Source organism: Gigantopelta aegis, chromosome 14 (assembly GCF_016097555.1).
Source record: "Gigantopelta aegis isolate Gae_Host chromosome 14, Gae_host_genome, whole genome shotgun sequence".
In the NCBI taxonomy this organism is placed as follows: Eukaryota; Metazoa; Mollusca; class Gastropoda; order Neomphalida; family Peltospiridae; genus Gigantopelta; species Gigantopelta aegis.
Window position 1 is genome coordinate 7,443,481 of NC_054712.1, and position 24,105 is coordinate 7,467,585.

At 42.2% G+C, this 24,105-nt stretch overlaps 1 protein-coding gene across 1 annotated transcript in view; it reads right to left on the reverse strand.

Annotated features, from left to right (window-relative positions):
* The window catches only part of LOC121388235 (junctophilin-1-like), a 100,218-nt gene that overhangs the window by 13,707 nt on the left and 62,406 nt on the right, over positions 1-24,105 (reverse strand). Inside the window, exons 2-3 of the mRNA XM_041519503.1 lie at positions 15,790-16,591; positions 812-930 (exon numbers count right to left, since the gene is read on the reverse strand). Coding sequence (XP_041375437.1) covers positions 812-930; positions 15,790-16,591 — 921 coding nt within the window. The remainder of the gene's footprint in view (positions 1-811; positions 931-15,789; positions 16,592-24,105) is intronic.

Sequence of the window (24,105 nt, forward strand, 5' to 3'; positions counted from 1 at the left end):
TGATCTATTCTAAAATATTCCCAAGATTCCAACTTTTAAGATAAATCTAAACATTCCAGAACAAATTGTCGTCCTTAGTCAACATTCTGAATGTGATTTTGTTTATGTTTAGTGGGATTTTGAGAATTATTACCTTATTTTTGTTGTTCTTATCATTATAGTAGTAGTAGTAGTTGTTGTTGTTTGTCATAGACGTCGGACGCGTGGCAGAGGCTGTTGAAAATAATACACTGTCTCCCCAATCCATCCAGTTGAAAATCAAATTAATATGTAGCTCACACAACAACCCTCCCCTCCCCACCCTCCCCCGCCACGCCAAGTCGCTTTAATCTCCTGACGCTTATGGTTGTTGCTTTATTTTGTATTTTGCTTTAGGAAACGTTTTTTAAAACAGAGAGGCAAGACAACGCAACTACAAGGCAGTTTACTGGAACAATCCATCTACGTAATAAACCGATGAGCTCACGTACTTGGTATGCACAATTTAACGAGCAGCTTAGGAAGATGTTTAACACAAGCTGCTCACCTCAAGTCAACTTTATGTGTACCTGTCTGTATCCAGTTAACATTCAGGTACGTCCATCTCTTACTCAATCAGTATTTGTCATGGATAGTGATCGGGTCTTGGACATAATTTTGAATACCATTGTTTTACTGTAACGGGGGAATGACCTGCTAACACGAAAATAATGTCTATACTTAAACAACTAACTTGTTACCGACCACTAACTACTCCATCTTCAAAACTATACCAGGTAACAGATATGATTGTTTGTTGTTAATTATGATGTGCACTTCAATGACCACGCACCTGGTTGGTGGAACTCGGGCGCATACTCTTTAGCTTTCAATCGGGCAACTTCGCAATCCTGGGTGGCTCGTTCCGCTGATAAATCGGCTTGTTCCGATTTCGCACGAGCATTGGCCATTCTGAAACGAAAACAAAAAGAATAACTTTTTAATCAGCAAATGTGAATCCATAGGGCGGGGGCGGGACGTAGCCCAGTGGTAAAGTGCACGCCTGATGCGCGGTAGGTCTAGGATCTATCCCCGTCGATGGTTCCATTGAGCTATTTCTCGTTTCAGCCAGTGCACCACGACTGGTATATCAAAGGCCTTGGTATGTGCTATCCTTTCTGTAGGATGGTGCATATAAAAGATCCTTTGCTGTTAACTGAACAGAGTAGCTCATGAAGTGGCGACAGCGGGTTTCCTCTATCAGTATATGTGTGGTCCTTAACCATATGTCCGACGTCAATTAACCGTAAATAAAATGTGTTGAGTGGGTCATTAAATAAAAACATTTCCTTCCTCTCCTGACTACTGAACTTCTTTATCTTAAACACCCAACAGCCTATGTATGTTTCGTGCTGGGGTGTTGTTAAACATCTATTCTATTCTATTCTATTCTATTCTATTCTTTATCTTAAAATATTCCACAGAGCTTGTGTCCGGAACCACTACAAATCTCGCTCCTTTTTGGGAGCTTGGCTAATATGCCTTAGACAAATTCAAACTGCCATTTTGAAAATTTTGTGACCCCTCCCCCCCCCCCCCCACCTTACAAACGCCTGGATCCGCCCTTGATCAGAATAAAATGTCACGAAGTACGCCTTTTCTAGGCATATACGTTCTAATCTGTGTCAGTCCATACATGTGTACATATAAACGGTAACTGACGGATATGTTTTGTTTACACACGTATTATAGTTGTATTTAAGAAAACAGAGCAAATGTTTGTGTTGGGAAAATGGGTTGGAAATAACAACAAGAACGTGCTACTTTAGATTGGTATAAAACGACGTATAACAATGGCATTTTTATATACTATATATTATAGTCCAACAAGAATGTTAGTTTGTCCCCCCCCCCCCACCTCGCTGTGTGTGTGTGTGTATGTGCGTGTCGTCTGTGTGCGTGTTGTGTCGTGTCGTGTTCGTGTCGTGTGTGCGTGTCGTGTGTGTGTGTGCGTGCGTGCGTGCGTGTGTGTATATATATATATATATATATATATATGTGTGTGTGTGTGTGTGTGTGTGTGTGTTCCCAGAGCAATTGACTGAACCTACAACCATATGCAGGGATGCGGAGCAGGTTTATCCTTGTCATCAACATCAAGTTTTCATTAATGATTTATGACTAATTTTAAGTTTAAAAAAATAAAATAAAAGTTAACAAAATATCATTTTTAAAACTGAAATACACAAACAAATATTTAGAGCTTCATTCATAAGCTTGTTGGCTTAGTTCGGCACATGTTATTTAAACAGTACAAGCCAGGACGTAGCCCAGTGGTAAAGCACTCGCTTGATTAGCGGTCGGTCTAGGATCGATCCCCGTCAGTGGGTCCATTGCATTAATTCTCGTTCCTGTCTGTGGGATGGTGCATATAAAAGATCCCTTGCTACTAATGAGAAAATGTAGCGGGTTTCCTCTCTAAGACTGTATGTCAAAATTACCAAATGTTTGACATCTAATAGCTGATGATTAATAAATCAATGTGCTCTAGTGGTGTCGTTAAACAAAACAAACTTTTAAACAGAACATTGTTTGAAACATAATTCTCTCTCTTCGTTTGGATTCCACCCACTCCACTAATCTGCACTCTTAGTAAAAGTTAAATTTTGTTTTGTTTAACAACACCACTAGAGCACATCAGAAGAAACCAGTTACATGTTCTCCTTTGTTTTAGTAAGGGATCTTTATATGTACTTTCCCACAGACAGGACAGAACATACCACGGGCTTTGATGTACCAGTTGTGGGCACTGATTGGGATGGGGGGTGGGGGACATAATCAGAGAATGGGTCCACCAAGGAGGTTCGATCCTGCGACCAAAGCACCTCAGGCAAGCGTTGTACGGACTGAGCTGGATCCCGCCCATAGCTGACCTTCCGTGGAAACTGATGCTCCACATGAGAATAAAGATGCCCACACTGAAATGCTCAGAAGTAGCAGGTGTCCACTAGACATGATGGTAGCATGCCGAAACAATCACATTCTGACCTACTGACCTACATACCACTGTGTGCTTACGTAAATATGTACGAGGTTAGGCTGGGGGGAAGGGGGGTGGGGGTCTTTAAAGGACAGATATTAGAGTTGGGGGTGATTGGGAGGGGGGAACAAGGCATCAAGGCAAGGTGGATACTAAATTCAGATATTGGAACCAGTCGCTGAACTATTGCAATTTTACGATCTCGCATTGCAATGCAAAATGACTTGCAAATACGAGGGGCGGGACGTTGCCCAGTGGTAAAGCGCTCGCTCGATGCACGGTCGGTCTGGGATCTATCCCCGTCGGTGGGCCCATTGGGCTATTTCTCGTTCCAGCCAGTGCACCACGGCTGGTATATCAAAGGCCGTGGTATGTACTACCCTGTCTGTGGGATGGTGCATATAAAAGATCCCTTGCTGCTAATAGAAAAGAGTAGCCCATGAAGTGGCGACAGCGGGTTTCCTCTCTCAATATCTGCATGGTTCTTAACCTTATGTCTGACACCATATAACCGTAAATAAAATGTGTTGAGTGTGTCGTTAAATAAAACATTTCTTTCTTCTTTTTTTGCAAATACGATGTGATTACAGTTATCAGAGCTTAAGACAGTTAGATTTGTTTAACGACACCACTAGAGCACATTGATTAATTAATCACCGACTATTGGATGTCAAACATTTGGTAATTCTGACACGTAGTCATCAGGGCAAACGCGCTACATTGTTCCTAATGCAGCAAGGGATCTTTTGTATGCACTTTCGCACAGACAGGAATGCACCAGAGCTTAAGGGAGATTTGTGATTAGGCCTCGAGACATATTTTCGCCTCCCCTCCTCCTCCCCCCTCACCCCACCCAGGATACTCTCGATGGTGATGCTCCAAGACGCAAGTATTAGCTTTCTTGATTCCTTGAAAGAATAAGACAGAACACTAAAAAGAAGCAAGAAAAAGTAGAAAATAGACATGCAGTAGCAAGTCATTAATTTTCAGAGAGAATAAAGGCAACGCCACACGATACCAGCGACTCGTACGAGTGTAGCCGACTGCATATCAACCGATGGAATCGTGATATTGTCTTGTCACAATCGTCTCGTGTGGCGTCGCCTTAAGCTAACTTTTTAATGGCGGACAAAGGAAAATATTTTTTGGAGGGGACCAAGAGCAAAATGGCACAAGGACCAACTCTTTGAATGGAACACTTCAAAGAAAATAGTACACAAAGTGTTTTTCTTTAATTGGTGAAACTTTAATTTTTAGTGGGAACAGTCCCCGCTTTCTTAACAGAAACTGGATCATTTTTGAACCGGGAGAAATGAAGATGCAGCGATCTCCCTAGGCGAGTCCACAAATATGCTGTGTCTGGAAATTTAGTATTTATGAGTCTTCAAGATGTAATTTCCTGCGCTGACATTATGGCCATACAATAAAAACATGTTGGCATTACACATGTACCGATGGGAATGCAGATGAAGTGCGCACATGTCAGTTTGCCCACTGAACCAAGACTGTCGTGTTAAAGAAAAAGTTTGTTTTATTTAACGACGCCGCTAGAGCACATTGATTTTTTATCTTATCATCGGCTATTGGACGTCAAACATATGGTCATTCTGACACTGTTTTTAGAGGAAACCCGCTGTCGCCACATAGGCTACTCTTTTTACGACAGGCAGCAAGGGATCTTTTATTTGCGCTTCCCACAGGCAGGATAGCACAAACCATGGCCTTTGTTGAACTAGTTATGGATCACTGGTCGGTGCAAGTGGTTTACACCTACCATTGAGCCTTGCGGAGCACTCACTCAGGGTTTGGAGTCGGTATCTCGATTAAAAATCCCATGCCTCGACTGGGATCCGAACCCAGTACCTACCAGCCTGTAGACCGATGGCCTGCCACGACGCCACCGAGGCCGGTGTCGTGTTAAAGAAATGGTAAAATGTTGTTATTTAGTTAAAGTATACTCAACCCAATTCATTAAAGGATAGTAGATATTTCCGGCATTATTCTTTAAATATGTGTGTGTGTGTGGGGGGGGGTAAATATATAATAAAATAAATAAATAAATATATATATAAATAAATAAATAAACAAATCAATAAATAAATAAATAAGCATTTTGAGAATACTGTTAAGGCCATACACGTTCCCTACCGATCCCAACAAATGTTCGTATCTCTTACGTTCAAGGGCCATAACTCTAACAAAGATAGGTAAATCGCCATGAAAGTTAAAACTTGATCTTTAACAGTATATACTAAACATATACTCTTCAAAAAAAGAAACGCAAAAGGGTACAAATGGGTTATAACTCCGATTTTATGTTTCCTACCGGTTCATGCTTTGTGAATATAAGGTCATTGCATGTCCCAAACACATTCCCACGGTTACATTAGATAAAACGCAGCTACTGTACAATAAAGTTCCAAAATGTGAATATTCGCAAAAACGCAGCCACGTGCAAACCATGTCACCACTGCACGTGCGTTGTCTGCACGTGCAACATGAACACCGACAGTATAAAAGTGCAGGGTGTTCGCTTGCCTGGCCTCTGTACCTGTCCGACAGTTGACAATCCAGGATATGCCACGTCTCAGTGAACCGCAGAGAAACAATGCCATCGGCCGACTAGACGCAGGCGAATCCAGAACGGCCGTTGCCAGGGCATTCCATGTGTCCCCAAGCACCATCTCCAGACTGTGGGACCGTTACCAGCAACATGGATCAACACGTGACCTCCCTAGATCCGGTCGACCACGGGTCACTACCCCCGGGCAGGACCGCTACATCCGGGTACGCCACCTTCGGGAACGATTGACTACTGCCACCCCCACAGCCGCAGCAATACCAGGTTTGCGCAGGATATCCGACCAGACCGTACGGAACCGCCTACGTGAGGTAGGAATTCGTGCCAGACGTCCAGTTCGAGGTGTCATCTTAACACCACAACACCGTCGACTCCGACTGCAGTGGTGCCAGATTCATCGACAATGGCCTCAACTGCGATGGAGACAGGTGTGGTTCAGTGACGAGTCCCGATTTCTGCTCCGACGTCATGATGGAAGATGTCGCGTGTATAGGCGTCGTGGTGAACGTTATGCGGCAAACTGCGTGCAGGAAGTGGACAGATTCGGCGGGGGTAGTGTCATGGTGTGGGCAGCCATCTCACACACTGGCAGAACTGACCTGGTCCACGTGCAGGGCAACCTGAATGCACAGGGCTACATTGACCAGATCCTCCGGCCACACATCGTTCCAGTTATGGCCAACGCCAACGCAGTGTTCCAACATGACAACGCCAGGCCTCACACAGCACGTCTCACAACGGCTTTCCTACAGAACAACAACATTAATGTCCTTCCTTGGCCATCGATATCACCGGATTTGAACCCAATTGAGCATCTATGGGACGAGTTGGACCGACGCCTCCGACAGCGACAACCACAGCCCCAGACCCTGCCCGAGCTGGCAGCAGCCTTGCAGGCCGAGTGGGCCACCATCCCCCGGGACGTCATCCGTACTCTGGTTGCTTCAATGGGCAGGCGGTGCCAGGCAGTTGTCAACACACGCGGAGGCCACACACGGTATTGACTCCAGATGACCTTGACCTTGGTGGTGTGTCCTATCACTTACTCACAATGGACTAGAGTGAATTGTGAACAATCCTGCAACATTTGGTAATTATCGGACTCACCATTCAATAATTAAATCAATTCTCCAAATGTTACGACAATGTGGTTTTGCGTTTCTTCTTTTGAAGAGTATATATACAAAATTCAGCTCACTATCTTGAGGCATGGCTGAAAATGTCCGGAAAGTTACATGTGGGACAGACAGAAAGATGGCGTCGAAGCATATTTTATCACCCACCTGGTGAACGTATAGCGGTGTCGTACAAATACGGTACGCACCACGAGGGTCGTACCGGATGTACGTCTTTTCATTGGTTGACAGTAAGTCTACCGGGACTTTTTTTTTAATTCCTGAAAAAATTACGTTGTCAACATTCCACAACCATCACATCACGCACACCATTTGTGCCAATTTTTTCTGTAATAAAAATATACATGTATATATGTAAAACTGGGACGACTAGACAGGTAGCGAACTGGTTTGGGGACGAAATATGGATTTTAAAAAACCCGGAAGTACAAGAAACTATTTTGTTAAGCGGCGACCTTTGGGACATACCGTAGTGCATATCATTCCGCCACAGTGTAAAATGTTTACATATTCGAAATGCAGGAATTTCTATTTTTTATGACAAATATTCAATTGTTTGAAGGTAGGTAATAAATAAAATACCACACTCGTTTTCGCTAGACATCATTTTTATGAAACTCGTGAACTTCCCAAGCCAGATACCTTGGGAAGTTCACTCGTTTCGTAAAAATGATATCTAGCGAAAACTCGTATAGTATTCTATATATAGTTCTCTTCGTAGGGGCCTGATAAAAGACGGATTTTTACGTTGTATGGTGGCACAGTGTGACATGTTCTTAAACTCAACGATTTAAACAATTTAGTGTGAGCACAATGACGAGTATATAGTTACGAACCAATGTGTGACGAATGTGAGTAGCAAGCATTTATAAATGCACCAAAAAAACCAACAACCCCACCATGTGCAAGATTGTTCTGTATATCATAGATAAATTTCACTGAAACACTGTTTATAACTTATAAGTCATCTGTGATTAAAACGTACTATGCTAATATGACACTAGTAACGACATGGTATACCAAAAGTCTTCTGTTCCTTAAATAAATTTGGTTAACAGGAGTTTGTTTTGTTTGACGACACCACTAGAGCACATTGATATATTAACCATCGGCTATTGGATGTCAAACATTTGGTAATTTTTACATATAGTCTTACAGAGAAACGCGCTACATTTTTCCATTAATAGTATGGAATATTTTACATGCACCATCTCACAGACAGGACAGCACCACGGCCTTTGATATACCAGTCGTATGCACTGGCTAAAACGATAAATAGCCCAATGGGCACACCACTTGGCTAATTTTGTTAACAATATGAAAAAGCAGTAAACGTACCGTGAGCCGTCGTGATAGCTGGAATTGCCCATTTCAGTTTATTTTCATGCTTTTAGTCAATCTTTGGTACAACTCCCCACTGTCTGAGCGATCTGTCCAGGGCAAGGGTTAATGGTTAATGAGAAACAAGTCGGTGTAGTGGCCTTGTATCTCCCCATTGAGCGTACACGACTGAAGATGGTAGAAGAGACCATGTGGTTTGTTTTGTTTTTAACAACACCACTAGAGCACACTGATTTATCAAATTAATCATCCGCTATTTGATGTCAAACACGTGGTCATTTTGACATACAGTCATAGACAGGAAACCCGCTACATGTTTCCATTAGTAGCAAGTGATATTGTATATGCACTATGCCACAGACAGGATAGCACATACCACGGTCTTTGATATACCAGTCGCGGTGCATTTGGCTAGAACGAGAAATAATCCAATGGGCCCACCGACGGGGATCGATCCTAGACCGACAGCGCATCTGGCATGTGCTTTACCACTGGGCTACGTCCCACCCCGGGAGACCATGTGGTATGCAAACGTGTAACTTAAATACCCTCCACCCCCACTTCCGCCGGAGACATACATATATACATACACACGCACGCACGCACACACACACACACACACACACACACACACACACACATACACACACACACACCACACTTTGAAAAAAAACACAATTTCTTTGTGGTAGCTCCAGCCCAAGCAAATGTAGTCGTTGTAGTGTAGAATGGGTGAACTGACGCCAGTTTTGGCAGGTGTATCTGTTTAAACCGATATCCTGGAAGAAAGAGCTGAACAAAACGGTTGTCCTTTTCAGGATATGTCGACTCCAGAGATGCATAATAAACAAAACAATCCACAGGTCTACTGTTATTAATCAAATGTCTTTAGCCACAAATGATATATAGAAAACTGACGTAAACACCGTATTCAGTCGGCAGAACGCTCGCCTGGGCATCGAACCCCGTCGGTGGACCCATTATCTGATTGGGGTTTTCCCGATCCAACCAGTGACTGATTACGTATATCAAAGGTCATAGTATGTGTTGACCCGTTTGTGTGACAGTGAATATAAAAGGTGCCTTGCTGCTAATTGCGAAATCCTGTCCTGGACGAAGGAGCCGGCGCAAGTCCATGACAGGCGTGCGTTACAGAAGCTTGCTCTGAATATGCACGCTAAGCCCTATGGCCTGACCTGACCTAATTGGGAAAATACATCGTGTTTTTTCTAAGACTATATGTCAACATTACCCAATGTCTGACATCCAACAGCCGAGGATTGATACATCAACGTGCTCTAGTTGTGTCATTAAAGGAAAGAAACTTTAATCTTTAAATAATAACTGTGGTCCGTGGCCTGATTGGCCGACAGTGATTAAGCAGCTTTGACGTGACAGAACCTCTATTATCGCAGTGCAGATGTTCACGTGACCTGGCGGAAGTCTTCATCGCATCCAGCTGTCTGCTGTCTTTCAGCGCTGATCGGTCATCGGGTTATTCCCCGCTAGTTCCGATCAATCGTGTCAGACGGACAGGATCGAGTCATCAGTTTCTGTCAAGACGTTTTACACTGTCTTCCTCTCTGTGTCGCCAGTTCAGTTCGCTTTGTTAGTATTTTAACTCATTTTCTTCCATACGATTTGGCTAAGGACGCTAATCTAGGGCACATAAAATTTGATAAAAATGTAATTTTCTGCATTTTATTACTTGGACGCTGAACGCTTTTTCATCTTTTAATTTTTGTTCGTTCATTCATTCATGTACTCATTCATTCACTTATTCATTCATTCATTCATTCATTCATTCATTCATTCAGTATTTGTTGTTATGTTTTTTGGGGAGGGGATGGAGTTATTTTTGTTTGTTTTTTTTGGGGGGAGAGGTTGGGGGGGGGTTGTTATTGGGGTTTTCCTTTCTTGTTTTGGGGTTATTATTATTATTTTTATTTATTTTTATTTTATTTTTTTTTATTTTTTATTTTTTTATTTTTTTTTTTGGGGGGGGTATTAAAAACATGGCGATAGACTTGTATGTTTCCATGAGACAGTTGACGAAAACCTTTGCTAGCGATAACATTCGAGACTGTTTTAAAAAAAACACCTGTAGTTTGTGGCGAGAATGCGAGTTTATCAAAACTGAGATTGACCCTTTAACTAACATTTCTAAACAATATCGTGTTCGAGAAGACAACCGTTAGCAAACGCTTGCTTTCCCGACAACCAGGGATGCAAGTTACGGTGTGTTTTATTAGGATTGCAACCCGTGGTAACTTCAACATTTCGTTAACAGAAAGAGTAGACAAACATTCAGTAAAAAAAAAATCAGTAAGCAATGGACTGGAGAATTGCATAGGAGTCAAGAAACATAATGCTAGCAACTGGAGGGGCCAGTAATCAATTCAACTTTCAACGGGATGTATTATTTCCCCCTCACCCTAAAGCACCCCCCCCCCACCCCACCCAACCCCACCCCCACCACACACACAACCACAACCACTTCTCAGCTTCCGACGCATATGAATTCAAACTTAACAAGAGCGTTAGTACGATTTCGCGCACTTTTCTTTCAGATCAATTTTTCCAGGTTATCGTCTGCGTTGTAACCCTAGTTCGTCTGTACTTTAGGGTCAATTCTTGATTTTCAAAAACGTTTGTTAATGTGATGAATGTGTTTACCTACAGCCCATAGAGCCAGTCAGATTGGACATAAAGGCATCATAAAGTCTGGCTCTGAGAAAAATCAATTTCTACTTTAACACAGAAAGAATCGGCGCATTGCTAGAACGTTACATGTAATATCCTATCTACTGGGGATAAGTAATATGTTCATTTCTTTGTTTTTGTTTAAAGCCACCACTAGAGCACATTGATTTATTTATCATCGGCTATTGGATGTTAAACACTTGATAATTTCGACATGTAGTCTTAGTCTTAGACTATTGTATATGCACTTTCCCACAGGCGGGACAGCACATATAACGGCCATTGATATGTCAGTCGTGAAGCATTGGTTGGGACGAGAAAAAATCAGAGAAGGGTCCACAGAGGGATTTCCTTCATTCGAACCCAAACGAGAGCTACATCGACTAAGCTAAGCTGTGGGGACAAAGCACTTGATACTAATGAAATAAATGTATCAGTTTTCCAATGAAGACTACGTATATCAGAATTATTAGATTATTGACACTCAATAGTTGAATATTAATTAATGATTGTGCTCTAGAACCGAGCGTTTTACAGTTTTAACCACTGTGCCCATGCCCTTTTAAGGTGTAATAGAGGGTGAGGGTGAGGGTGGGGGTAAGGCCAGTTGCCCCACCACAAATTTACAATAATGTGTCCTTTTAGTGTCATTTCTGTCGAGCCGAAGAAGTGATACTATTGGAAAATAAACACTGAAACGATCTTTTAAAAACTGAAACCTCAACCACATGTTAAATAAAGGTCATGTTTTAGTATTCCAGATCAAATCCAGTTTCCTTTTTCACAATTATTTTGTGCCAAAAAAAAGAGCTCAAATCACGACCCAGTTATTGTGCCCTGCAGCCCGGGGACATAATTCACCAAATTCGCGTAACTTCGCGATCATATAGTGCAATGCAAAATGACTTGAAAGGACAATACGATGTTACTTAAGAAAGCTTGAGAGAACTTTGTGAATCATCCCCGGGGTTGTTGTTGCTGCTGTTGTTGTTGATGATGTTTTTGTTGCCACAGAAAGAAAAAGAAAGAAATGTTTTATTTAACGACGCACTCAACATATTTTATTTACGGTTATATGGTGTCAGACATATGGTTAAGGACCACACAGATATTGAGAGAGGAAACCCGCTGTCGCCACTTCATGGGCTACTCTTGTCGATTAGCAGATCTTTTATATACACCATCCCACAGACAGGGTAGTACATACCACAGCCTTTGATATATCAGTCGTGGTGCACTGGCTGGAACGAGAAATAGCCCAATGGGCCCACCGACGGGGATCGATTCCAGACAGACCGTGCATCGAGCGAGTTGTTGCCATGGAAAATAATACATCCATCCCAACGTTGAAAATCAAATTATTATGTAGCTTTCATCTTCCGACGCATATGGTTGTTTCTTTGTTTTATATTGTGCATTAGAAATGAATGGATCAATGGATGAATGAATGTTACCCCACCCCACATATACACGCTATTTCAGGACAGGTACCGCCCTAGTGCCATCGCAGCCGATTCTCCGCCGGAGAGCTCCATACGTAAAACATTATCCAGGCTAGCGGTGGATAGTGATTTATGTCAATACATTTCCCCTTGGTTACCGACTCACAGGAGTCAGACCACCAGGGGACTGTGTAACAACTGAGATCCCATCCAGTTCTACCGGCCTCGGCGGCGTCGTGGTTAAGCCATCGGACATAAGGCTGGTAGGTACAAGGTACGCAGCCCGGTATCGGCTCCCACCCAGAGCGAGTTTTAACTACTCGGTGACCACTACACCCTCTTCTCTCTCACTAACAACTAACTCACTGTCCTGCAAAGAAATCCCAGATAGATGAAGTGTGTGTCTAGGACAGCGTGCTTGAACCTTAATTGAAAATAAGTTGAAATGAAATGAAATATCCAGTTCCTTTGACGTCAGGATGGTCCAAATAGCTGAGCATGGACTCCTCATCTCCACCGGGAAATACCTCGGGGTTGCCACACATTCAGAGACATTACCCACTGGTTTCCGTACATCGAGAGATATCTGGCAGCACGCGCGTCTCTGTGGTGTATCAGGCAGGTGTTCTCTGAGTAATAGACGGAAGGAATCGTGTTTATTTAGTTGGCATGCCAGTGATAAAATTCCGCTTCCATCGTTTATTGTTGTGGGCTAGTTCTCAGAGCCGCGACGGATGGCCATCTCGAGAATGGCTGTATCATTTCGGCACTATTCTGCTTTCATCTCTGCGGGGTGTTCAGAGTCGAAGCAGAGGCGGATCGGGGGGAGGGGACCAGGGGCCCGCCCCCCTCCCCTAAATTTTGCGATAGTTATCATTTTATTATATATTAATTTTCAATTTTTTTTTTACGACCCCCCTCCAATCCTCCCCCAAAGTTCCCTTGACATTCCATCTCATGCCCCCTCCCCCAAATGGATTTTCTGAATCCGCCACTGCGAAAGTAGCAATTTTTTGTTTAACAACGCCACTAGAGCACATTGATTACTCAGTCATCGGCTACTGGATGTCAAAGATTGGATATTATTCTGGAACGTAATCGTCAGAAGAAACCAGCTGTGCTTTTCCTTCAGCAGCGCATCACCAAGCAACTGTTCAGCTTTCACCTAGGTGTAGGGGCGGGACGTAGCCCACTGGTAAAGCGCTCGCTTGATGCGCGGTCGGTCTGGGATCGATCCCCGTCAGTGGGCCCATTGGGCTATTTCTCGTCACAGCCAGTGCACCACGACTGGTATATCAAATGCCGTGGTATGTGCTATCCTGTATGTGGGATGGTGCATATAAAAGATCCCTTGTTACTAATAGAAAAGTGTAGCGGGTTTCCTGTCTATGACCGTATCAAAATGACCATATGTTTGATATCCAATAGCCGATGATTAATAAATTAATGTGCTCTAGTGGTGTCGTTAAACAAAACAAACTTTTTTTCATCTAGGTGGGGTATTCAGATTCGAAAGTAGCAGTTTACAAAAGTGTAGTTTCTTTAACGACACCATTAGAGCATATTGATTAATTAATCACTGGCTATTAAATGTGAAAAATGTTTGGAGGAAACCTGCTGCATTTTCCCATTAGAGCAAAGGATCTTTTCGCACTAACTTTTTAACAGACATGAACAGCACATACCACGGCCTTTGATAAACTGGTTGGGTCTGCTAAGAAGGTCGATCCTACGACTCAAGTACCTTATTTAAAAGTAGCAGTTAAAAGATAAGCCTCCACGAACTGCGCCAATGACCGTTTCGTTTGTGTACCGGTTTTAGTGTTCATCACCAGATTCATCATCATCATCATCATTATAATAATATCTATCATCACAGTATCGTCGTCAGCATAATAATAATAATAATAATAATAATAATCATCATCGTCATCATCACCATCGTCGTCGTCGTCGTCACCATCATCATCATCATCATCATGACTATCATCATCATGACCACCATTATGACCATTATCATCATCATCACCATCGTTATGAATATCAACATCATCATCATCGTCTTCATCATCATTACCAGCATCACCAATAATCACTACCAATAATCACTACCATCACTACCAATAATCACTACCAATAATAACAATAAATCCACAAAGAGCAGCAGACGGAAGTAGTTAGAAGATCGTCTGGATTGGTAGTATTCTCTGAATAGTCTTAATTCCTTATCGCCCTACTCCTCCGCCTCCAAATCTATTCAAGGACACAAAGTATGTAACTATAATGAGATCAAAGCTGCTGCTGAAGGTATTTTCATTACGCGTACGACCAGATTGCAGATTTAAAATAGATCGCACAGGGCAGATTTAAACAGACTGATGACAGGTCTCCGCGTATTCTGGATTCCCACACGCTCACCTACTAAGAGAGATTAAAACACCCATCCAGATACTCCTTACACTGAATGTGCTGCCTCCTTTGTTATGCCTCTAGGCTAATCAATGCCTGGTAGCTCGTATGGTATAGATACAGTTCTTGAAGTATACTCCTTAAAAACGTTTAAGCAATTTATGATACATTTTTACCTGATCGACTAGTATAGGTCACGTGGTATAAATACAGTCAAGTAGTATATACTCCCTCCAAACATTAAGCATGTTTAAATTCGACAATGCTCGGGAAGTATCCACAGTTCCTCGTACATTCTCCATTGCATTCGAAACAACTTGTGTTCTAAAGCTAAAAGTTAAAGTTTGTTTTGTTTAACGACACCACTAGAGCACATTGATTAATTAATCATCGGTTGTTGGATGTCAGACATTTGGTAATTCTGACTCGTAGCCATTAGAGGATAGATGCATTTTTGTTTCATTAGCAACAAGGGATCTTTTATATGCACTTTCCCACAGACAGGAATGCACATATCACGGCCTTTGACCAGTTATAGTGCACTGGTTGGAATGAGAAAAAAACTAAAGTTAAAAATGAATGAAGTTGGTAGCCATGGGCTGCGTTCACCAGACCGAGCAGAAAAAAAAACGTTCGTTAGACTGGTCTATGCGCTTCACGTAAAACCAAAATGCCCAAATCGAGGACGAGTCAAGTAGTTCGTGAATATACTAGACCTCGTCTCCATAACCGTTACTTGACAGAGGTCCATACGTTTTTTGATAATATGAAGAAAAAATAGCATTTCGTGGTACTAGAAACACCAGCATGACCAAAAACACTTCAGATGTACGGAAATGGATAATATAAACAATACAATCTTAGTAATATCTGATTTCAGTTATCAAAAACGACCAGCTCCCCGTTTTACGAAGCGATGTTAGCGCTAAAATCATCTTAAGTGCTTACGGTAGTTAGACACTTAAGATGATTTTAGTGCTAAGATCGGCTTCGTAAAACGGGGCCGAGAAAGACTTCGTGTGTACGGAAATTTATAATCTAAAGAATAAAATCAAAGCAGTGTTTGATTTTAATTATTTAAAAAATGCTCTAATAGTGAAAATACGCTATAGTGGTTTAAAAAAAAAGGAAAACTAGGGTCTGTCACTTTAATATATATCATATAATCTTATAACCTACCTTGTAATTGCGATGTCCGCTTTCTGGAGCGCTATCTGTGCCGCTCTCTGGGCTGACAACACAGCGTTATCTATCCGTTCCCTCAACTTGGAAGTCCGTATCAAGAATAACTTATTTTTCTTTCCAGAAGAAATGAGCACATTGTTTTTATACTTCCCCTCCTCTTTCGTACCTTCCTTCATGGACGTGACGCCGTAGCCGTACTTCTTGTTGTTGTACCACTCCCCCTCGTACTTCAAGCCGTCCGACCGCTCGCTAATTCCGAACCCTGAGCGCTTGTCGTTCTTCCACTCCCCCATGTACGTCTCCGTGACGTTCACGTCGGTGATGTCATCCTGGCTCACGAAGCTCAGGTTGCTGTCCGTGTAAACGGAAGTGTTCGTCATGCCGGACTGAGTCGAATCGGCCGACACGTGACTGATGTTGCTGATCGTGCTCCGGACGGATCCCGTCTGCCGCTTGGGCGAGTCGTTGATGTCGCCCGTGCTCTTCTGCTTCTTCAGCTTGAGGCCGGAGATGAGCGTCTTGCGCAGACTCGACTTGCCCTGCTTGTCGAAGATCGACCGTCGACGGGTGGGCGGCGTCTCGTCGCTTCGGGCCTTGAGGACGAAACCGCCGCGACTCTCGTCCAGCTTCTTGTCGCGGTTCTTCACCACCTGCTCGTCCTCGTTCTCGCTCCGCAGAGAGGTCAAGGACGCGCGCATGGTTTTCGGGCGGTAGTGGGACGCCAGGCCATACGGGACGCTGCACCGCACGCCGTACCCGTGTCGCGTGCCCCTCAGCCATTGGCCTTGGTAGGATCCTAAAACAAACAAAAGAAAGAAAGAAAATATTATATAGTTATTTTTGGAGATAAATTAAGAGACGGTAAAAAGTAATGTTTAATGTTGGGATAAGACTACCAATTGCCAGCAGAAGGTTGGCCAACTTTCTGCTGTCACGACATCTACGACTATCCAGTTGCTAGTCTGAGTTGCAAAAACTGCAAAACAACCGTCGGGTTGGCCAACTTTCTGATGGCAGTTGGCAGTTTGAGCAGGTTGATAAGATCCTTTAAAGCAGGAAAACAATAGTTGCATTAGATCCCTGTCGTGGGAAGAAGTTTCTGGCGAAGTTAAGGCTTGTGCCCACGACAAGTGTGCTTGAAACGTTTTCTGATGGAAACACGCCAAACATTTTCAATATCGTAAAGGGTTGTAAAGGCCCTAATGATTATTACGATCCTTAAGAACAAGGAAACAATAGTTGCATTTGGAGATAAGTGAACATATGCTAAAGGTTTGTAAAGGCCCTGGCGATTAAATATATCCTTAAATGCAAGGAAACAACATTTGCATTTGAAGATAAAGGAACATATCGTAAACGTTCGTTTAAAGACTGATAAGATTATTAGTAGCAAAAATAAAAAACCAATAATCGTTGCATTTGGAGATAAAAAAAAACAGACGATACCCATCAACCACAATCGTTGTCAGGATCCTGGGCAATAAACTAATGGTTGCATTTATAAAAGAAACGAGCACAAGTTAAAACAAATGTTCGTGCAGCATTGTATCATCTGTCACCCAACTGTCGTTGGTAGGGCCTGGTAAGTAAATCAATGCTAGGGCTGTGTCTTTAACGACATTCTAACCCAACTGTCGTTGGTAGGGCCTGTGAAATAAATCAATGCTAGGGCTGTGTCTTTAACGACATTCTAACCCAAATGACGTTGGTAGGACCTGTGAAATAAATCAATGCTAGGGCTGTGTCTTTAACGACATTCTAACCCAACTGTCGTTGGTAGGGCCTGTGAAATAAATCAATGCTAGGGCTGTGTCTTTAACGACATTCTAACCCAACTGACGTTGGTAGGACCTGTGAAATAAATCAATGCTAGGGCTGTGTCTTTAACGACATTCTAACCCAACTGTCGTTGGTAGGACCTGTGAAATAAATCAATGCTAGGGCTGTGTCTTTAACGACATTCTAACCCAAATGACGTTGGTAGGACCTGTGAAATAAACCAATGCTAGGGCTGTGTCTTTAACAACATTCTAACCCAACTGTCGTTGGTAGGGCCTGTGAAATAAATCAATGCTAGGGCTGTGTCTTTAATGACATTCTAACCCAACTGACGTTGGTAGGACCTGTGAAATAAATCAATGCTAGGGCTGTGTCTTTAACGACATTCTAACCCAACTGTCGTTGGTAGGACCTGTGAAATAAATCAATGCTAGGGCTGTGTCTTTAACGACATTCTAACCCAACTGTCGTTGGTAGGACCTGTGAAATAAATCAATGCTAGGGCTGTGTCTTTAACGACATTCTAACCCAACTGTCGTTGGTAGGGCCTGTGAAATAAATCAATGCTAGGGCTGTGTCTTTAACGACATTCTAATGAAGTGTTTCGCCGTCAAACATCTGATATTCGTAACGTATCGTCTAGAGTATATAAGACACAAACTTGGTCAGCACTACAATCTTGTATGTGGTCTTGTGAACTGATCACTCGTAATGCATGGATGGAACGGGGAAATTACAAATGGATGTCCTTACGAGTATCGATCATATAGCATACATCCTACTTCATATGGAGAAATAACAAATATATGTAGCTGGGGCCTAATTGACAAAACTCTCGCAACTTTATAATTTATCGTTTGGCTAAATGCTTAAAACATATCTTGATCATTTGACTGAATTAAAATATTAACTATACCTTAACACTACTACCACCACCACCACCACCACCACCACCACCACCACCACTACCCAAAATGAAAACTCAACACAAACAAAAAACAAAAACAAACAAAACATAACATAACATAACATAACACATAACATAACCAAACAAAAAACAAAAACAAGAAGTAACAAAAGAAAACACAAAACAACTGAATGACAATCTCTACATGCACAGAATTCATTCTGAGCATCCACTGAACACAGAATATGGCGATTATTAAAAGTAAAACCTAATCTGGAATGAAGACTCTGAAATAAAATGGTTCCATCTGGTGTTAGCTGTAGTTGAAATAAACACGGGAAGTCGTTTGATGGGCAAAAAAAAGGTAGAAGAGAACACATAAAAACAATTCTTGATAAGCCGGTTAGGTTGTCAGAGATATCGAATCAATGCCGTGATCTTAACTCGTGAAATTACTGGAGTCGCTTCGGATACACGTTCGTATGTTTGATATGTCTGGCACTGATATGAACAAGGGGGGGGGGGGGGGGGGGGGGGGGGAGAGAGAGAGAGAGAGAGAGAGAGAGAGAGAGAGAGAGAGAGAGAGAGAGAGAGAGAGAGAGAGACAGAGACACAGAGAGACAGATGGAGAGGGGGGAGCAGGTTTTAAGCTCAGTTGGGGGGAAGAGAAACAAAGATAGGGAGAGAGAGAGAGAGAGAGAGAGAGAGAGAGAGAGAGAGAGAGAGAGAGAGAGAGAGAGAGAGAGAGGGAGGAGAGAAAGGGAGGGAGGGGAGAAACATAAGGAGAGAGCTCAGTTGGAGGGAGAGAAACAGAGATAGAGAGAGAGAGAGAGAGAGAGAGAGAGAGAGAGAGAGAGAGAGAGAGAGAGAGCGAGCGAGAGGAGACAGAGAGAGAGAGACAGATGGAGAGGGGGAGCAGGTTTTAAGCTCAGTTGGGGGGAGAGAAACAGAGATAGGGAGATAGAGAGAGAGAGAGAGAGAGAGAGAGAGAGAGAGAGAGAGAGAGAAAGCGAAAGGGAGGGAGGGGAGAAACATAAGGAGAGAGAGAGAGAGAGAGAGAGAGAGAGAGAGGGGGGGGGGGCAGGTTTTAGCTCAGTTGGTAGAGCGATTGGTTAAGGTGTAGACTCGTATCCCGTAGGTGGACTCGTGGCTGTGGTATGTGCTGTTTTGTATGTACAATCCCTTGCTGCTAATGGGAAAATGTAGCGGGTTTCATCTAAGATTGTCACTTTTTACCCGATTGCTAATAACTTAATGCACTCTAGAGATGTCGTTAAACAAAACAAAACTTTATTGTTTGATATGAATGGCTAGAAAATAGTGTATGATCGAGTACAGCTTCATGGAATGCCGCTACAATATTCCAATAGCAGCAGGCAGGTTTTCAACAACTGGTATCAACAACTAGTGAATATTTTTAAGTGACTATTGTACAAAATACTTCACAAAATGATATATATCCTACGTGTTTTGTATATCAATCAAAAGAAGGAAAGAAGGAACAAAGGCATTATATTAATTAATGAAATAGTGATGAGTAATACAGGTGTTGTACCTTTAGACACAATTTGAATTTGAAAAAAAGAGTTTTAAATGTTATGATGGAATGATGATGTTGATGATGATAATCAACATGATGGTAATGGCTATGATCACGAAGACGACTGTGGTGGTGGTGGCGGTGGTGGTGATGGTGGTGGTGGTGATGATTATGATGATGGTGGTGGTGGTGGTGGTGGTGGCGGTGGTAATGATGATGATGATGGTGGTGGTGGTGGTGGCGGTGGTGATAATGATGATGATGATGATTATGGTAGTGGTGGTGGTGGTAGTGGTGGTGGTGGTGGTAATGATAATGATGATGGTGGTGTTGGTGGTGGTGATGATGATGATGATGATGATTGATGATTGATGATGATGATGATGATGATGATGATTTTATGGTGTTGCAATGATTGCAACAAGTTATTAATAGAAGCTGATGGTTTTAGTCAAAATAGTATATTGTGATTCATTGTTGTTAATCGCGTACCATAGACTTTCATACATCAGACGTCAAACATTCATTGGAATGGGGGGAAACACTAAGGGGAATCGATCCTTCGACGTAACACATCTTGGGAGGGTCTTGAAAAAATTACTAGTAACAGAAAAATGAAAAATGTTGCCGCACTGGGCCAAACATAAAGGGAGGTCACTCGACGGTGATCAATAGGTTAAAAAAAGAGTTTGTTTAGTTTAACGACAATACTAGAACACATTGATTATTGAATCATCGGCTATTGGATGTTAAACATTTGGTAATTCTGACAGAGGAAGCCCGCTACATGTTCTTAATGCAGAAAGGAATCTTTTATATGCACTTTCCCACAGACAGGAAAGCACATACCAATGCCTTTAAACAGTTGTGGTGCACTTGTTGGAACGAGAAAAAACCCAATCAAATTGAATGGATCCACCGAGGTGGTTCGATCCTGCGACGCAAGCATCTCAAGCGAGCACTCAACCGACTGAGCGAAATCATCGATAGGATGTGTAGCGACTACGATAGTGCGAGCATAACGTGCTCTGCCTGACAGGCGGAAATCAATACAGAAATTTATTAAATAGACTGTCAGTCGGTTGGCTCTTTACACTGTGCACTTGGGAGAATGTAAACATATTGACGTAACAGATTGAATCATACAGTTCCCCATACGCTCGCAAATCTTGTTACCTCCTTCCTTAGAGAGGCCTTTCACGTCACGTGATCATCAGAGCCGTGGGACTTGTTTATCCATTGTCTCTGTTTATTATTAAAGTCCCTTCTGGGTTGGTGCGGAAGGCATACCACACAATTAACTTTAACTAATATTTTAGATTTATTGATTGAAAGAAATACGGGATCACACCAACTCTAACAAGAAAGAGTGACTATAATCAAAACCCAAAGTAGTGTCAGGAAGTTAACCATGCCACTGACATTCATTCTCACGTCACTGGCAGTCAGTACCACGTTGTTTTGTAATTTATTCAGACACTATGACGCTAACAGTTACCGCAATGTGGTCAACGATACATGCGTAACACATTTTGCACTAATGGTATATCATTCTGTGTAAAAACAATTGTTTAATTGCATAATCAATAACTCTACCATCTAAATATAACTGAAGGCACAAACACACGTACGCACGAACATATACTGTATTATTAAAGGTGTAGTCTCGGGCAGGCACATAGCCTGTTCTGGACATGGGGATCGAATATGTACTTAGCATCCACGTGTTTCCGGGGGGCGGGACGCAGCTCAGTGGTACAGCGCCCGCTTGATGCGCGGTCGGTTTGGGATCGACCCCTGTCAGTGCGCCCATTGGGCTATTTCTCGCTCCAGCCAGTGCACCACAATTGATATATCAAAGTTCACCATGTAACCGACTGGCAGTTCGCGTTAATTTAAAGTTGCGTAACCGACAATCGAACAGATCAGGTCAGGTCATAGGTTTTAACGTGCTCATTCCGAACAAGCTGTTGTAGCACACGCCTGTCATGGGGAAAGGTGTATCGAACAGAATCACGGATCGCGTGATATAGTATTCCCTGCGGTTTACTGTTATAGTAAACGATATTACAGGCTTGGGAGGCGAGCATGCTGCTTTAACTAATCAATAGCATACACTTTGATCCGTACACTGAAATAATTACAAAGTCACTATTAGACCAAATGTAATCATGTATGTACTCTTTCATGCTCGGGTCAGTATTCGTTTAGAATTAGAATTAAGGATTAACTTGGCGAAATTTATTTCATAATGGCTCCGTATGATGTGTAATGTTTGTTTACATTTGACGAATAAGTTCATCCTTAATGTCTCTCGGATGTGTAAAAGAACAAAAACTAGATTCGGAAACTTCGGCGCACTAGAGCCCCGAGCTGCGTTCAGCCAGACCGAGCAGGAAAACGTCCGCTAGACTGGTGTGTGCGCTTCACAAAGAACCAAATGGCTACGTCGGGAACCTATCAAATAGTTCGCGAACGTCAGCGAAACGTTTGTTGGCGGAACTTGGGGTTGATGTACGCCAGGTACCTATCACACGTGACGAAAACAGACGGTGAGTTCGTTGTATATGACGCCACAGGCATGCGCTTGCAAGCAGACGATAAAATGGAACTCAGTACCAGGAGTTATTTTTGTACATTTGTTTTTCAGTTTCAATTTCAAAAACTAGGCACGGTAACTGTGGAACCAGGAAGTAAATCACAGTGTTATTATTATTTTAAATGTATTTTAAGCTGTAATGTGTGGACTACAGTTCTATTGTCGCGCTTCGATTTTTCTACAGTCGTAAGCTTGGCAACAATGACATACACTACATTTTAAAGCTACCAGCTAAGTGTTTCAGTGTTTTACAACAAGATATGTAAGTGGACAGAACAGAACAGAATAGAACAGATCTTGATTTCACTCAAGGCCTCCAACCGATAGAATCAGATGATTACATACAACAAATATATAATTAAACACATACGTCAAGATTGCAAGTAAAGTAGATATACACATAAATACATGTAAATACAAAATGTCCAACAAGCAACAGAAGATCAAGCAAAATAAAACAAGCTTTTCAGGAGAAACGGTGGTTATTTATAATGTTAATAAATTCACATCTTTTTTGTTTCTTTCTTTTTTTTTTTTTTTTTTTTTTTTTTTTTTTTTGTATATATAAAATGTAGCAGGTTTTCACTCAAAAACTATGTCAGAATGACCAAATGTTTGATATCCAATAGCCGATGATCAAGTAATCAATGTGCTCTAGTGGTGTCGTTAAACAAAACAAACTTTGTTTAAAATGACTAGATTGACAAAATCGAAGAAAAACTGATATAATTTTGTATTTGTTTTAAGATGTTGAAATAACTTTCAAATTCTATTTTCTCGTGCGTATCAAAGATCAATTTTAGCCAATCACTAATTAGATGAACATTCTATAGTATAGTAGGACCTAGGTAGTAGTAGGTACTAAGTCAGTGGAGTCGACCCTACCAACTGCCAATCGCAAACCACATGGAAGCCATCATGAGACAGAACAAATAATACTTATACAGTGATGACAGAAAACCGTCTGTGGGGTCCAGTCGGAATATTAGTAGATCTACTTGATTTACCAATGAGTTGTTTAGAATAAGTCATGAAGAAAGCCGAATAAGTCACGAAGAAACCCGTTAACGCGAAAGCAAACGCCTGTCACAAATACTGGCATTTATTTTCGCAAGTCTGGCGTTATTTTGAACTGGATAAACCATTCCTGCGAAACCCGACCACCGATGCGGGACAAGATAGGTAAAACCTCAAGCTAATGACGTCATCGGCGGCATTTACAGCCCTCAGCATGAATGGCATCTACTGGTATGAGACCCACGGTGTCGGCGTCTACGTCTGCAGAGGAACGGAAAAGCGGATTGGTCGAAAACATTGTATGTTGATCCGTGATTGGTCCAGCTAGGGTTTTCTGACGATCGGTCATTGGTTGAACTGAACTCTTTGGTGCTCACGGCAACCTTTTGCTCTTCCTGCACTAAAGGCTTGTAACCACAAATTTAGAAGACAAAACCTTTTGTCGCGGAGGGACGTACAGACATGAGT